General features: G+C 44.2%; 1 protein-coding gene across 1 annotated transcript in view; it reads right to left on the reverse strand.

Annotated features, from left to right (window-relative positions):
- Nucleotides 1-17,739, reverse strand: part of LOC124612462 (probable cytochrome P450 4aa1) — a 238,576-nt gene that overhangs the window by 113,043 nt on the left and 107,794 nt on the right. Inside the window, exon 3 of the mRNA XM_047140689.1 lies at nucleotides 9,051-9,160. Within this exon, the coding sequence (XP_046996645.1) occupies nucleotides 9,051-9,160 (110 nt within the window). The remainder of the gene's footprint in view (nucleotides 1-9,050; nucleotides 9,161-17,739) is intronic.

Below are 17,739 nucleotides of genomic sequence, written 5' to 3' on the forward strand. Positions count from 1 at the left end.
GCTGCGGAAAGTTGTCATGCAGTATAGTGCAGCCCGGCACAGGGAGTTGAGGAATACAATGGAGTTTTATTATAAAGTTTTAAGAGACTTATATCAACAGGCCCATGATGACGTAATTCGTCTAAATGATATCAAAAAAATAAAAGCCAAGTTATTAAGCATTAAACGGCAACAGATGGAGGGACTCAAAATTAAATCGAAAGCCACATCAGTCGTAGCAGATGAAACAGCTTCTCTGTATCACTTGGTGCGGCATGCTAAAAACAGACGTCAAACTTTAATTGATGAAGTCCAGACGCATACTGGTACGAGGCTCACATGCCAGAAACAAATACTGGACGAAGTCCACAGGTACTATGAAACCTTATATGCCCCTACCACAGTGGAAGATGCAGCTCTCGAGGACTTTCTCACTATTTTAGGTCCACAATTGTCGGGAACAGACAACGCTGACATCCTGTCCCCTATTACTAAAGATGAAGCGCATGAGGCAGTGCGTAACTCACCTCTCAACAAATCTCCGGGACTTGATGGCCTCCCTGTGGAGTTTTATGCCCGCTACTGGTCTATAATTGGGGACAAGATCACTTCCATGGCAAATGAGGTCCTGCACGGAAAACCGGTCCCTGCAGAGTTTAAGGAAAGTAAAATAGTACTGATTCCTAAGAGTAAAGGCAAAACCAACTTAAACAATTTTCGGCCTCTTTCGCTACTAAATTCTGATTACAAAATAATTTCGCGTATTATCAACAAAAGACTCAATGCCTTTTCCAACAAAATATTGAGTCATCACCAATCTTGCTCTCCGACCAGAACGATATTCGAAAGTCTATCTGCATACAGAGACGTCATTGCAATTACCTCAGTGACAAGTATAAAATGTGCTTTAATCTTCATAGATTTCAACAAAGCTTTTGACCGCGTTAGTCATAGATACCTCTTTGCGACGCTGTCAAGAATGGCTTTCCACCCCCAGATTGTGAACATGCTAAGGAACATTGCAACAGGTGTAAATGCGAAAATAGCAATCAATGGCCAAACATCTAAACCCATACAGATAAGGTGAGGGGTTCCACAGGGCAGTCCCTTATCAATGTTTTTATTTTCAGTATCTTTAGAGCCCTTCCTCCGCACTGTCCACGAAAGATTAACAGGCATAACATTGAGTGGTGAGAAAACTGTCATACGAGCTTATGCTGATGACGTGGGCGTTGTAATAAGGAATAAGGAGGAGACAGTTACACTGGAAAGAGAAATCCAAAGATATTGTCTAGCGTCGGGAGCGACAGTAAATGAAAACAAAAGTCAAATATTGAATCTACAGGGCCTAGATCACCTTCGACTGGCATGGGCAAAACAAGACAACAAACATAAAACTTTGGGAATCACCTTAATGGCATGTCCGATGCGGATGGCTGCTTTTAACTGGACGGAAACTAGGAGGAAAGTTCATGGTGCTGTAATGGAGAACATCCATCGAACTATGGACCTGGTGCAAAAAGTCAGATTCATCAACTCCTGCGTTTTGTCTAAAGCGTATTTCACTGCGCAGGTATTTCCAATCCCTAAACTAGTAGCGAAAGGGATCATGTCCACTGTTACCAATTATTTATGGAGAGGAGACATATTCAGGGTTGGTGCGACTACGGTTATACTGGATGTCAGAAACGGGGGCCTCGGTTTGGTGCATATTGGCAATAAAGCGTCTGCTCTGTTCCTCAAACGGACTTTCCATATACTCAGAGAACTTCCACAATGTATAACCGCAAAGCTCTTTGAGGCTGTGACACCCCATAGCCTGCAAGCACCGATTGATGTGCGAAGGATTAATGCCCGTCTGCAGTATGTGAGGAACTTTTTCCTCGAAGCAAGTTATCTTAGTGACGAAATCAGAAGCAACACACGTATCACAGCGCGCGACATCATACTTGAAAGGAAGTTAAATGAGGGTAGAAACAAAATTGAAACGAAATTCCCAAATTGTGACTGGAAAGCTGTATGGCGGAACATCAACTATGCCGGGCTATCTACAGACGCTATTTCCGCATGGTACAAAACAGTTAATAATGTCATCAGCACCAACGAGAGACTATATGGGATCGGTTTAAACCAGACACACCTTTGTGGAAAATGCAATCTGGTGGATACACTCAGCCACAGATTCACCTGTGGTGGCAATGTGCATAACTGGAATTGGATCAGGCAACAAATCGCCTTTCTCACCAGATCCTCTCCGCAATATATAACGCCGTCGCTCCTCCTGAGACCGGACATGACATACTTTCCGAAACTAAAAACCAACGCCATTAGCTGGTTACTGGGAAAATATGTTAGTTATGTCATCCACACACTTGGGTCGGACAACGAGATAGAATTCCGCGTTTACATGAAGTGTGAATATGCAAAAATCAGCACGTATCGCAACTACAAGAAGCACTATGGCAACATGCTGAAGATCATTTTTGAAAGAATGGGTGTTGGTTAAATATGTGAAACCACTACAACACCTTGAACGAGAACGAACAGAAGAAAAATAAAAGTCACTTGGTTCCTTATTATTATTTACTTTAACCTTGCTTCCGGAACTTTTTTTTTTTTTTTTTTTTTTTTTTTTTTTTTTTTTTTTTTTTTAGTATGTGTTTAATTGGATTGTATTTAAACTGGTTCATAGTCAAGAAAACTGGTATTAAATATGCTATTATTTTTTATTCAATGGACAGTTTACAAATTAAACAGTGAATTCAACTTTGTAGACAAACCCACTGATTGGGTGACAATAATTTGCACCTAGAATAATCTCAGTTATCTTGAGCAAAGTTTATACTGTAACCACTTTTAAAGTTTGTTTTACCATTATTACTGTATTAGACATATTTAGCATATCAATAGTTTAAAACTGGTTCTTTTTTTTTAATGTTGCAAATGGTTTAATCATTAATTGTACTGTTGAATACTTGAAATGTATATTTTAGTAAAATACAATAAAAAAAAAAAAAAAAAAGTGGTCAGCGTGACAGACTGTCAATCCAAAGGGCCCGTGTTCGATTCCCGGCTGGGTCGGAGATTTTCTCCGCTGTGGGACTGGGTGTTGTGTTGTCCTAATGATCATCATTTGATCCCCATCGACGCGCAGGTCGCCGGAGTGGCGTCAAATCGAGAGACCTGCACCAGGCGAACGGTCTACCCGACGGGAGGCCCTAGCCACACGACATTTCATTTTCACTGTGTATGCAGAAAGTAACCACTATAAAAAGAAACCTGTCTTTCTCGTGTGGTGCCTCTGGTACATTAGAAATGCTTTTCTAGCCCGTCCTCGGAGCTTGCCGGAATCACACTCGCGGATGCTACCATTATTCGTTCACAACACGCTAGACAAATTACATGATGTAAGCTATCTCATCGTAAAGTCTAGTTTACACGACGACACTGGGTTTCAGGCAACTGCGCTACCGGCCACTGCGCATGCGCGCCTCGCGATTGCGAAACTCCGTGGTGAAACTAAACACTTTCGGCGTGTTCCAACTTTGGCGACACTAGTTGCATGAGTTTTTGAGGTTATGTGTGTTCGTAGTGTGTAGACAAACTGAAACATGGCGGAACGGAGAATAATGTTCGCTTTTAGGATATATATGCTTTGCATAGGTGTTGTGGGATTTCAGTGATTCTGATTACAAAAGTAAGCGACATATTGTAATTCTAGCTATGACAATGCTCTCGTCTACAAGACCGAAATCCCACCGTTCTATTTGGCCAAGTCTTTGTTAAGCAGTATCCATTCTCTTCTTAATGCGGCCTGCTTCGAATGATTATTGCTATTTATGTTAGTAATTATTACTGTTAATGTTAATAATTGTTGGTGTTAATGAAAAAGCCTCATCACCAACTAAAACCGCATCTTATAGCATCCCGAGTGTTCTCGATTGTGATGAGAAGAAACCTGAACAAAATGGTTCAAATGGTTCTGAGCACTATGGGACTCAAATTCTGAGGTCATCAGTCCCCTAGAACTTAGAACTACTTAAACCTAACTAACCTAAGGACACCACACACATCCATGCTCTAGGCAGGATTCGAACTTGCGACCGTAGTGGTCGCGCGGTTCCAGACTGTAGCGCGTAGAACCGCTCGGTCAAAACGTGAACAGTTCTGGTGACATTCTAAGATAATTAAAAGAACTTCTTGGATCTTCCATACAAATTATTTCAGCAAGGATTCTCAGCAACCGAACTGACGTCTTTTCTTCATCCAGTCACGAACATATATATATATATATTCTTGCCCAGCGATTCCACGCAACAAGCTTTAATTCCATCACAACTCGTGCGACGTGCAGCTGCCTAAACTTTCACTTCAGACATGACTCAGGGACCTACAAAACGACGAAACTGAAGAGTATACTGGTGTCGCCTTGTCTACATATGAAACCACTTGCGTGCAACTTATTCCACGGAACGAGTGGCGCAACCCAATGTCGTCATGTAAACTAGGCTTAAGTGTCAGCAGGCTACCACGTATTGCGGAAATGACCACCAGACGTCGCGAAAGGCGCGCCGGCATAATGAAAGAAGGCGGGACTAATTTTGTCGTATCCTGCCCACTCGTCTAACATAGGGTGCCAAGGAAGCTGTTTTCTCAGATGGCTAGACAAGTATTCGAGCAAATCTTATTAATGCAGTGTACTACAGTAAGTTAAATTGACAAAAGTTTGCGTTTTCACAACGAGGTGTCGCAAGCAGTTTGCGACATGCAAACAGTCAATACACGAGGTGCGACAATCATGAGACTGATTTTCTTTGCAAGATGTGCCAACCCTGCAGGCTTGCCTAGGCACAATATCTTTGACCTTGGTCTATAAGCTGCTTCTGTTCCAAGCGGCACATCGATGCAACTGCTCAGTCGTGAGTTGTGCTGTAATAAGTTAACACCTGTTTGCGTCTCTCGTCACGGAAATGGAACCGCATAATATTGCGCAACGGTATGCCATTTCTTTTGTGCGTTAAATTGGGTTAAAACGCGACAACTTACGGTAAGCTTTAGAAGGCTTTTGGAGAGCTCAAGTTTTTCGTTGGCATAAAATGTTTAGTGAAGGCAGAACGAATGTTGAAGATTAAGACTGCAGTGGACGACCATCAACCTCACAGATGGATGTCAACTTGGCCAGGGTGGTTGAACACGTACGATCCGATCGAAGATTATCCGTGAAAATGATTGCAGAAGGACTGAACATGGCCGGCCAGGGTGGCCGAGCGGTTCTAGACGCTACAGTCTCGAACCGCGCGACCACTATGGTCGCAGGTTCGAATCGTGCCTCGGGCATGGATGTGTGTGACGTCCTCAGGTTAGTTCGGTTTAAGTACCTCTAAGTTCTAGGGGACTGATGACCTTAGAAGTTAAGTCCCATAGTGCTCAGAGCCATTTTTTTTTTAACTGAACATCAATCGAGAAACGGTTCGTCTAATAATAACTGAAGATATTGGTATGAGAAAGATTTGTGCAAAAATGGTCCCCAAAAATCATGAAGAGTGGGTCCCTCCTGGACGAACAGTTAACCAATTTTACCACAAAGAAATTTTAGAAAGACTTCGTAAAAGAGTTCTTCGTTTCCGTGCCAACACTGCTGATAATTGGATTCTGCATCGCGATACTGCTCTGTCAGTACAGCAATTTTTAACCTCAAAACAAATTTCAGTACTACCACAGCCACCTTATTCAGCAGATATCGCTCTATGCGACCTTTTTTTCTATTCCCAAGACCCAAAATGGCGGTCAAGGGACACCATTTTCATACAACAGAATATGTTCAAAAAGCTGTGACGAAGGTCTTGGAGGATATTACAGAAGATGTGTTCCAGAAATGTTTCCATCAATGGCAGAAGCGCTGGAAAAAGTGTGTGCACTCAGGAGGGAACTACTTTGAAGGAGGCAACACTACACTTGCCTAAAACGGTGAGCAACATTTTTTTTTTTTTTCACATCAGTCTCATTGCTTTATTGTCGTACCTCGTAGAATTTCAATGCAAGCAGAACACAACAGTTCACAAGCCACGGCTAAAGCGTTTGCATGACGGCTCGTCCTCTAGTGCGGCCGCGGCTAGACGGAGGGGGGGCTCATATTCTCTTGGTACAGGCGCCGCTCCTGCCGTGGTGCGGTCCTAGTCAGCGCACTGTTGGCTGACGGCGTCTCACAGCCCTGTCTGCTGTAACGTTCCAGGCCGACGTGCCGGCGCTTCATGTTACGCCGGAATAATTTTAGTGTCAGACTGTCAGCAGAGCAAGAGTAACAGAGCTCAGTGACTAATCACTGGATCTGAGCTGAGTAACAAACGCACCAGGGACGTCTCAACCTTTCTATGTTGGTGATCTGATTGTGATGTAGAAATGCGGAGGGTCAAACCAAACCCAAACCAGATAAACTCATACACTGGCGGGCAGGGACAATCGAGCATTCCGGAGAAAAGTTGTAAAAAATCACATGTAATCAACGGAATGTGAATTTTCTCATGTGGTCCTAAGTCCTAGCGCTATGACTAAGCGTAGGGAGGTAAAAAGAGTCGGGTACAATCGCCAGGCAGCTGCTCATGAGCGACACGTTTCTGCAGTCAGTGCTAAGTTAGTGAGTTGGCACGAGGTGTGACACCATTGGGCCGCTGATGACAGGAAACGAGTGATTGGCAGCGGTCAATTACGCTATAACATGTGGCAATCCAATGGAAGGATTTGGGTTTGTCGATATGCCTGGAGAAAGTCACCTGCCATCACGTGTAGTGGCGACAGTGAATTACTGTAAAGATTATAGTGTTACGGTACGGTGGTGTTTTTTTTTTTTTTTTGTGGTTAGACTGTGGGCTGCTTACTGAGCATAAGAAAACATTAAATGCGGAAGGATGTGAACCCATTTTACAGCGTCATGTATCGCGTACGGTAGAGGAACAAATTGTTTGCAACAGCATGAATATTCACTGTCTCATAAATTAGCGCCAGTGAAGCAATGGTTTTGCGCACAATAACATTCCTCAAATGAACTTTTCGGACGTGTCCCGGGTCGATCCCGATGGACGTACCCATGTGTGCAGTCTCCCAGGAGAATGGGCGTTGCCGGACTCCCTCCATCGGCATACGAGCCTAGAATCCGGCGTGATGGTGTGGGGTGCCACGGGGTACCCAGCAAGACCACCTACAACGACTACATGGAATTTTTATGTTGTTCATAACTACGAGGCTTTTTAGTAAGTACTGTTTTGAAATTTAAAAAATGCATACTAAGATGTCTCAATAATTTTATTTTTACATGAAAGCCTGTACCTTACTCTACGCACTGACGCCATTAAAGTCTGATTCTTCCTTGTTTACGTTGTGTACTGAGTGTTTAAGATGCCTCCGATAGCGTGAGTCCCGCCGACTGTGAAGTACGGGCTGTTATAAGATTTCTTAGTGCTAAAGGCCTAAAAGCGATCGATATTCATCGTGAGATCTGTGCAGTTTACGGAGAAAACATTATGAGTGATGGAATGGTAAGAAAGTGGGTGCGAGCATTTAAAGATGGCCGCACAAATGTGCATGATGAACAACGGAGTGGGCGTCCTTCGATCGATAATGAAAATTTGGTGCGGAAGTGGACAATAAGGTGAGAGAAAACAGACGCTTTACGATTTCCTCCTTGCGGGATGGCTTTCCTAATGTTTCTCGTAGTGTTTTGTGTGGCATTGTGACCGAGCACTTGAATTACCGAAAATTGTGCGCACGTTGGGTACCGAAAATGTTGACGGATGTGCACAAAGCCAAACGTTCAGACAGTGCATTGACTTTCCTTGAGCCTTACCACAACGACGGTAACGATTTCTTAAGCCAAATTGTAAGGGTCGATGAAACATGGGTGGCCTACGTCACACCAGAATCAAAGCAACAGTGCATGGAAGTTGAGCAAGGGCATCGTTATGCTGCAAGACAATGCCCGTCCGCATGTGGCGAATCAGACCAAAGATCTCATCACATCTTTTCGATGGGAAACTCTAGATCATCCTCCGTACAACCCGGTTCTTGCGCCCAGTGACCACCATCTGTCCTTGCACTTGAAGAAACACCTGGGCGGTCAGCGTCTTCAAGACGATGGCGAAGTGAAAACAGTGATGATGCAGTACTTTAGAAGTCAGGCGGCAGACTTCTATGAGGAGGGTATTCAAAAACTGGTACAACGTTATGACAAGTGCCTCAATATTGACGGAAATTATGTAGAGAAGTAGATTAAGGTACAGGCTTTCAGGTAAAAATAAAATTATTGAGATATCTTAGCACGCCTTTCTTGTTAAATTTCAAAACGGTACTTGTTGTGACTTGGCAAGACAGCCAAGCCACTAGGAGAGGAAGCCGAAAGGCACGCGTTTAAGCTCACGCAGGAGGTCTGGAACAGGTAAAGGAAGTTATAGTAGCAAAGAACGTACGTAGCTGCGGGAATACTTAACTTTAATCCATAATTGGTGAACATCGGTCTGACGGTACATGCATCACAAGATAAATAGCAATTGATAATGGCGCCTTGCTAGGTCGTACCAAATGACGTAGCTGAAGGCTATGCTAACTATCGTCTCGGCAAATGAGAGCGTAATTTGTCAGTGAACCATCGCTAGCAAAGTCGGCTGTACAACTGGGGCGAGTGCTGGGAAGTGTCTCTAGACCTGCCGTGTGGCGGGCGCTCGGTCTGCAATCACTGATAGTGGCGACACGCGGGTCCGACGTATACTACCGGACCGCGGCCGATTTAAAGGCTACCACCTAGCAAGTGTGGTGTCTGGCGGTGACACCACAGTACTTACTTAAAAAACACGCCTCGTATTAACAAAAATGAAGTGAACATACTTTTTTCCATATGTTCATCCGGTCATTGAAGTTACTGGTGCTGAAAGATTAACAGTATGCTGTGCACTGTCGTTAGGTATGTTATTAAAATCGAAGTCACGATATCGTATGACAGAATGTAAGACACGACTTAACACAAAAGACTGTTACGAAACTGGTAGCCTTATCGGACAATTGCCTGAGTGCAGCGCGCTTACCTCAACGTGTTCCGGTTCGATGATGACGATCATCGGCATGAAGAACGGTGCCCAGATGCGGAATATGGATCCCCACATGCGGTGCGCCGTCCTTCCCAGATCTTGAAGCACTGTAAAACAACCACACACTGAATGTAGAACGCAGACTGTACCCGGAAAATAAGTTCAAATGGTTCAAATGGCTCTGAGCACTACGGGACTAAACATCTGTGGTCATCAGTCCCCTAGAACTTAGAACTGCTTAAACCTAACTAACCTAAGGACATCACGCACATCCATGCCCGAGGCAGGATTCGAACCTGCGACCGTAGCAGTCGCGCGGTTCCGGACTGAAGTGCCTAGAACCGCTAGACCACCGCGGCCGGCGGGAAAATAACTGCACAGAAGTAGTTTCGACAGATCAGAGTAACTATCTTCAGTTATGAGACAAATTACTTATTACATTGTCATTACTCTCTCCGAAAGCAAATAAGTCGCTGAATAAGACGAATCATAAAAAATGATATCTAGGATTTTTCACCCATGTCTGTTTATGAAAATGACTGCAAATTGCTAAAATCTGCTACATCCCCATGCGTGATACTTCCAGCTTTAAAACATACACGTACGTTAAACAGATGAGTATATTTTCAATTAGGAAATAAATTTCGCAGCTATATCGCGAAGTGAGTCCGCTTGTGCCACATCCCCTCTTTCCTCTTCAGAAGACAACAGTCGGCTTTTATTTAAGCCAGAATTTAAAAATTTATCCTGGTTCTCCGAAACTGCTTCTTTCCTCTCTTTTCCTTCGCCAAAGAAGAGAGTCACTCCATTATGCCTTCCTTTCAAAGCTTTGAGATTATATTCCGTCATTAGGTGAAACGTTTTCACACAGCGTCCAGTTCTCATCTTCCAAAGTTATAAATACATACCCAATCCCCCAGGCTGTGGCTAAGACATATCCTTTCTTTCAGGAGTGCTAGTTCTGCAAGGTTCGCAGGAGAGCTTCTGTAAAGTTTGGAAGGTAGGAGCTGAGGTACTGGAAGAAAAGCTGTGAGGACGGGGTGTGAGTCGTTATTGGGTAGCTCAGTTGGTAGAGCAGTTGCCCGCGAAAGGCAAAGGTCTCAAGTTCGAGTCTCGGTCCAGCACACAGTTTTAATCTGCCAGGAAGTTTCACATGCCCAATTAATTTGGGAAAGCGGAAGTATGCATTTACGAGTTAATTGTAGTGTAGTGGATGATATGGCTACAATTCCAGAGAGTTGGTGCGAATTCGGCGATGTACTGACTCATTCGCCTCATGTTTCTATTGCCTTACAAAACAAAAAGTTAAAGTTGTTTGTCATTGCCGGCTATGAGGCACTGATGGAGACGTTGAGCCACTGGATACATTTTATTTCGTCCCGTACAATAGCGCCTTTATGTGCGGAAATGAAGGCAGATTATGGTTGTATATCCGGTCGATGACAACATGATTAAAGCTGGAGCACAGGCTCGGACTGGGAAACCTGTATTGTTTTCACAAAAACGTCCCGGGATTAACTGCAAATGATTTAGGGAGCCACGAAAACCTGAATCTGGAAATACGGACTGGGATTCGAACCAACTCCCTCCCGGATGGGAGTCCAGCGTGCCACCGCATCGCGACCTCGCTCGTTGTCTTGAGAGAATCTGGAGGAGATGGGTGACTCATGAGTTCCTATGAAGTTCTAGTCTCAAGTTCGTGCTGCTGGTGAGAAGGTGAGAGAGAAGGGCGAAAGTAAATCCCTGTGTGGACACAATATCTGCTTTTCTTGAACCGCTCAAACAGAAATATCCCGATGAGCATACCATCATCAACAGTGTCACACTCAGTTCTCACTCTACCAAATAATGCAGTAATACTCAGGAAGTAATCCACAAAGTTGGCACAAGGTCACCACCTCTCCTGCCCTTGCGTTCAAATAGGAGTGGTGAAAATTTTTTTCCGTCATCAGGTTTCGAACTGGCTATCTCCGCGTCGAATGGGCTGATACAGGTTACGCAGATCGGTGTGGCAGTTAATGACACTTGCTTATATTTTACTCTGAAATACGTCGCTATAAACATTCATTTCACGCTATCATTCTGGCGTGGAAAGTAAATAGTTAGAACGTGAAATTATTAAACGCTATTGGGTTTATGGTGCCTGTGCATTTTGTGTTGCCTGTTATTTGTTTCACCACCAGCAGAATACCTGGCGTTGTCCAGGTAAGTATTTATTCGACTCTTGCTAGTCCATGTCCTGCTTCCCTCTCTTTCTCTCCACCTCCTCCTCCTCCTGACCTCTCTATCCACTTCATCCTCCCCCCTCTCTTAATCTGCTCCTCCCCTCTTTCCATCTCCTCCTCCCTTCCTCTAACTCAGTCTCCTCTTCTATCTACTCCTCACCCCCTCTATCTCCTCCGCCCACTCTTTCTGTTCATCTTCTCTTCCACCCTATCTCTTCCATCTCCTCTTCACCCTTTCTCTCTCCATTTCCTCCTCCCCTCCCTGTCCATCTTCCCCTCTTCCCATTCTCTGTCCATTTCTTCCTCCCCCTGTCTTTCTCCTCCTCCCTCTCCCTCAGTTCATTTCATCCTCCTCCTTTTCTCTATCCATCCACCTACTCCTCTTCCCATTCTGTCGGTTTTCCCCTGCCACCTCTCTCTGTCCATCTCCTCCTCTCCTATATCTTTGTGCATCTCCTCCTTCACCCTCTCTGTCGTCCGATTTCTCCTTCTCCATTCTCTTTTCATGTTATGACCCCAGTAGCAGCTTGCTGGTTGTTATCCCTACTGCATTTCTTTCCAGACAGTAAGTAGTGTGGGCAACAGGCTACGTTCAAATCGATCCAGATTTTAGGGGGAGCTTTTTGGTAGTGGATTTTACTGCATACGCATATTTCATACATATTTAACATATTTCGCACATGTTTGTACACATAGTTCACGTGTATTTCTAGCAAATCTCATCCTGCAGATTAGTTTTCATGCAGCTCAAAGTTTACGACGCCTTACCTTCTGAACTATATGTTGCATAATGATAAAATTTTGTAAGTACACCTACCGGCGTATGTGAATACTATCTGCAAAATCTGTTGCGTAGAGTCGGCGGGAAAGAAGTAATAAATTTGAGCGTCGTGCAAGATAAGGTAGTTTTTCACGCATCTCGGTGTTCATGACTTTATATTTCGTGAACTATGTGTAGTACAATTAGATAATTTTGCAGGTACATTCAGTAGTATATGTGAATACGGTCTGTAAAATCTGTCTCGAATACACTTAGTAATAATCTCAAATTTCAGATTATGTATAAACTTTTCTGCATGTCACTAAGTGCTCTTACTCTCAGTTTCTGGATAAATAAAGCCTGGGCTTACGCACGCGTTATAGGGTTCCCTTATTTTTCACTCTCACCCCCACCCCGTTAATAGGTAAGTGGTTCTTACCCCCACAGCGATTCTTTCCACGCAGTAGACGATATGTGTACCAAGATTGAAATCAGTCCAATGGTTTAGAAGGAGATGTGGAACATATAAATATTTCTATAACATGTATGGATTCGTAATAACAAACACTTGGTAGTTTTCACTGCAGGAATATGATCTGGAGCTTGAGAGTTCCGTTAGCGTAAAAGAGAAGGTGACTGAAATGCTAGTTTCGTGGGAAGCTTCCCAGGTGGTCGACTGTTTGTTAGCAGACCGTCTTACATGCAGTGGTCTTGCTGTTATCACACACCCACTTAGGAGAATACCCTGTTGGTTCAGAGTCACGGCGTGACATTCGCAACAAGCACATAAAATGCCAAAATTCTGTTGTATTTCGATAGCTACAGATGGCACGCACGTCCTTCTTCATAGGAAGATGATGTTTTGGGACAGGAAGGCATCGAGTCGGAAAAAAATTTGGAAATTTATGGTAAGTTCCTATGGGACCAAACTGCTGAGGTCAATGGGCCCAAGGATTACAGTTGACAGCATAGTCTAACAAGTAACACCAGTTGGCTAGACCATGCTTATCACTGAAATTCTCTTTGAGAAGTGGTCGGCATTCAGTTGGTTCTCTAACTTACATAGGTCATTCATTGACTATGTGCACCCACAGTTCAGTATTTTTCCTACCATACAGTTTAGAAATACTGTGAGCTAACTGATTGCGGCACTGGATCACTGAACACTAGGTGTACACATCAACAACTTTACTATCATTTTCATTAGACTTTTGTGTTCGTCTGTGAGACACATTGTCCCAGAATTAAGCTAAAAATACATCCCATCCTGCAATTCTGACCAATGTCTTCAGGAGGCTTCCTTTGGCTATAATGTAAATGCCAGAACTGTTCCAGATACAACCGACTGGGACTCCCTGTCCTCCACCGCGAGCTCGTCTGGTATGGGGATCCCCTCCCACACACTCCTGACTGCGACTCCCTCTCCCCCACCGCCAGCGCTTGTGGTATGGGAATCCCCTCCGAGTTACTCCCGACTGGAGCTCACTGTCCCCCACTGCTGGCTCACCTACTATTCTGCTGAAAAGTCTCTGTCGCTAACACAAGGTCATTACTGCAACAGCCCACTGTACCTGAACTAGACAATAAAAATATTTAATAAACTAAGCGTAACCAAGAAAGGTCAAGTAGTGGCTCCATATGCAGATCCAGGTTTATCCCCTGAAACAACTTCTGCTGTCACTGCATACGACATATGTAAGTAGTTGATCTCCAATGACACGACAATGTCACAGTTGACGACGAACAAAAGCAATGAAAGGAAGTGTGGAAAAGATAGTCTTACGGAATATTAGCACACTTGTTAAAAATAGTTCAGAAATGTGTCTGGCTCATCTGTGAATACGTTTCATAATTGTTTCTACGGAATCGTTAAGTCGATTATCTGTAGTTGTAATCGTGTATATCTCCGACTGCAAATTCACTGCTATTAAGACGAATTCTTCGTTGTGCTACAATAATCGACAATTCAGCCTTTAAGGCACATTTAGTACTGTGCCTAATGGATGAATTCCCGACATGTTAAGGCATTTGTAAGTATTAATTGTCTTGAAAGGAGGATATAAGATGAACATCAACAAAAGCAAAACGAGGATAATGGAATGTAGTCAAATTAAATCGGGTGATGCTGCGGGAAATAGATTAGGAAATGAGACGCTTAAAGTAGTAAGGGAGTTTTGCTATTCGGGGAGCAAAATAACTGATGATGGTCGAAGTAGAGATGATATAAAATGTAGACTGGCAATGGCAAGGAAAGCGTTTCTGAAGAAGAGAAATTTGTTAACATCGAGTATAGATTTAAGTGTCAGGAAGCCGTTTCTGAAAGTATTTGTATGGAGTGTAGTCATGTATGGAAGTGAAACATGGTCGATAAATAGTTTAGACAAGAAGAGAATAGAAGCTTTCGGAATGTGGTGCTACAGAAGAATGCTGAAGATTAAATGGGTAGATCACATAACTAATGAGGAGGTATTGAATAGAATTGGAGAGAAGAGAAATTTGTGGCACAACTTGACTAGAAGAAGGGATTGGTTAGTAGATCATATTTTGAAGCATCAAGGAATCACGAATTTAGTATTGGAAAGCAGCCTAGACGGTAAAAATCGTAGAGGGAGAGCAAGAGATGAATATACTAAACAGATTCAGAAGGATGTAGGTTGCAGTAGGTACTGAGAGATGAAGAACCTTGCACAGAATAGAGTAGCACGGAGAGCTGCATCAAACCAGTCTCTGTACTGAAGACCACAACAACAACAACAGTGATCGGAATCTACTTTAAGTATGAATATTCTGTTGGTGAACAAGTTATGAACTGATTCGCGAAATAAAATAATGAACATACGATTCCAAGGATGTCGCTACCTGCAAATGTGCTGAATGACCTTAGTCTGCAAAACAAGAACCACAACTGAAAACAACATCATTTTTGAAAAGCTACCCTTATAGTAAATAAATAATAGTTCATTTGTATTGCATAAATCTTTATTATTTTTCTACTTAAGTGTCCCGAAACACTCATACGTATTCTGTATCATTTCTGTTCGATCGTAATAGTTAATGCGAATTGGATTCCCTGGTTTGCTTGCGATGAATGCAGTCAGTCGTGTTGCTATTGTCGCATATGACGTCCTCGATATTCTACCTGTCACATCACATTCTTTAACTGCAGCTTTCCTTTGCTAATTACGTATTCGTTGCATGGTGTTCGAAATACATGTGGCGTTGGTACTATTTCTTCTGCAACGTGGCCTTCCTAAGAAAAAAGTGTTAGTGTTGTATCTCTAGTATAAGAAAAGTGAAGGTGGAATCTGAAAATAAGTGCACAAATAAAATAGAAAAATAGAATTTACGACTCGTTTTTCTTTTATTTGTGGCTTTAGTTTGCACTTAGAGAAGAGATCTCTAGCAATGTTAGAAGTCCCTTTTGACTGGATGTTCGTTCATCAGAGCGCAGTTCGCTTGCGCTGTCAAATGTATCGAAATACAATGGAATAACCACTGGTCTACCGGGTGGAAGACTGCAGTCTCAAGCGTCACCGCTCGCCACAGAGGGACAGTGCACACGTGCGCGGTGAGTCCCGCCACGGCCAACGACGCACCTGGCTGTCGAGCTCTCGTCACAGCAAAGAACCTGACTGGGCCGCTCGCTCATCGGGTTCCGCGAAGTGTACTCTTGTAACCAGAATGTGAAGCGACTCCGCCGCAGACAGCAGTCGCTGAACCCGCTCCACCTGCTCTCGCTCAAGGCCAACCACCGGAACCGCTTCTCTGCCTCTCGAGTCACTGAACCCGTGCGCTGTGCAGATTTACGCTTTGGCGGGAGCCCTAAAGCTGGAGACAAAATTACATACACGATTCCTCGGTTATCCCCGGCGTCCAACGCGAAACGAGTGTCTTAAACTCAAGTGAGTGCCTCCAATGACCTCACACTAATGTATACGTGTAGGTGAAGGTCTCTCGGGTCTCCACCCGGGTGGTAGAGTTGATTTATCGCAAAGTTTCGGGAAGTGTCATACTACTCATCTTCGCTAGAAGATACTTCCCGAAACGTCGCGATATATCAACGCTACCACACGGGAGACCCGAGAAACTTGCATCAGCAGCATAAGCCGGGAAAGCCTAGTCACATATATGTGTGTGTTGTTCGTAGCCGTCACGGAACGGGAGCAAGTTGTTGTGCAAAAAACTCGCTGCGACTACGCTGGTGGGTCACCTCTTGCTTCTGCATGTAGTCACTTGTGTCCACTGTCAAGACGTGCAAAACATCGCCGAATGGCTTGTGACCCTCTGCCATCTACGAACAGTATGCGTGCTATTAAGCGGAGCCCCACCAATAACGTAATCTCCCACATGCACAACTCTTATGGATGTACTTGTCTTGATGGTCGTTGGTTGTCGGGGATTGCGGTTCCGTAGATCAGTTTTATCACTGAGCTGTGTTGGCTTCATACACTACTGCCCATTAATATTGCTACACCACGAAGATGACGTGCTCCAGACGCGAAATTTAACCGACAGGAGGAAGATGCTGTAATATGCAAATGATTAGCTTTTCAGAGCATTCACACGAAGTTGACGCTGGTGGCGACACCTACGAGCTGACATGAGGAAAGTTTCCAACCGATTTCTCATACACAAATAGCAGTTGACCGGCGTTGCCTGGTGAAACGTTGTTGTGATGCCTCGTGTAAGGAGGAGAAATGCCTACCATCACATTTCCGACTTTGATAAAGGTCGGATTGTAGCCTATCGCGATTGCGGTTTATCGTTTCGCGACATTGCTGCTCGCGTTAGTCGAGATCCAATGACTGTTAGCAAACTGTGGAATCGGTGGGTTCAGGAGGGTAATACGGAACGCCGTGCTGGATCCCAACTGCCTCGTATCACTAGCAGTCGAGATGTCAGGCATCTTATTCGCATGGCTGTAACGGATCGTGCAGCCACGTCTCGATCCCTGAGTAAACAAGTGGGGACGTTTGAAAGACAACAACCATCTGCACGAACAGTTCGACAACGTTTGCAGCAGCATGGACTATCAGCTCGGAGACCATGGCTGCAGTTACCCTTGACGCTGCCATCACAGACAGGAGCGCCTGCGATGGTGTGTTCAACGACGAACCTGCGTGCACGAATGGTAAAACGTCAATTTCGAATGAATCCAGGTTCTGTTTACAGCATCATGATGGTCGCATCAGTGTTTGGCGACATCACGGTGAACGCACATTAGAAGCGTGTATTCGTCATCGCCATATTGGCGTATAATGGTTACACGTCTCGGTCACCTCTTGTTTGCATTGACGGCACTTTGAACACTGGACGTTACATTTCAGATATGTTACGACCCGTGGCTCTACCCTTCATTCGATCCCTGCGAAACCCTACATTTCAGCAGGATAATGCACGACCGAATGTTGCAGGTCCTGTACGGGCCTATCTGGATACAGAAAATGTTCGACTGCTGCCCTGGCCAGCACATTCTCCAGATCTCTCGCCAATTGAAAACGTCTGGTCAATGGCGGCCGAACAACTGGCTGGTCACAATACGCCAGTCACTACTCTCGATGAACTGTGGTATCGTGTTGAAGCTGCATTGGGAGCTGTACCTGTAAACGCCATCCAAGCTCTGTTCGACTCAATGCCCAGGCGTATCAATGCCGTTATTACGGCCAGAGGTGGTTGTTCTGGGTACTGATTTCTCAGAATC

Source organism: Schistocerca americana, chromosome 4 (genome assembly GCF_021461395.2).
Source record: "Schistocerca americana isolate TAMUIC-IGC-003095 chromosome 4, iqSchAmer2.1, whole genome shotgun sequence".
NCBI classification, from domain to species: domain Eukaryota; kingdom Metazoa; phylum Arthropoda; class Insecta; order Orthoptera; family Acrididae; genus Schistocerca; species Schistocerca americana.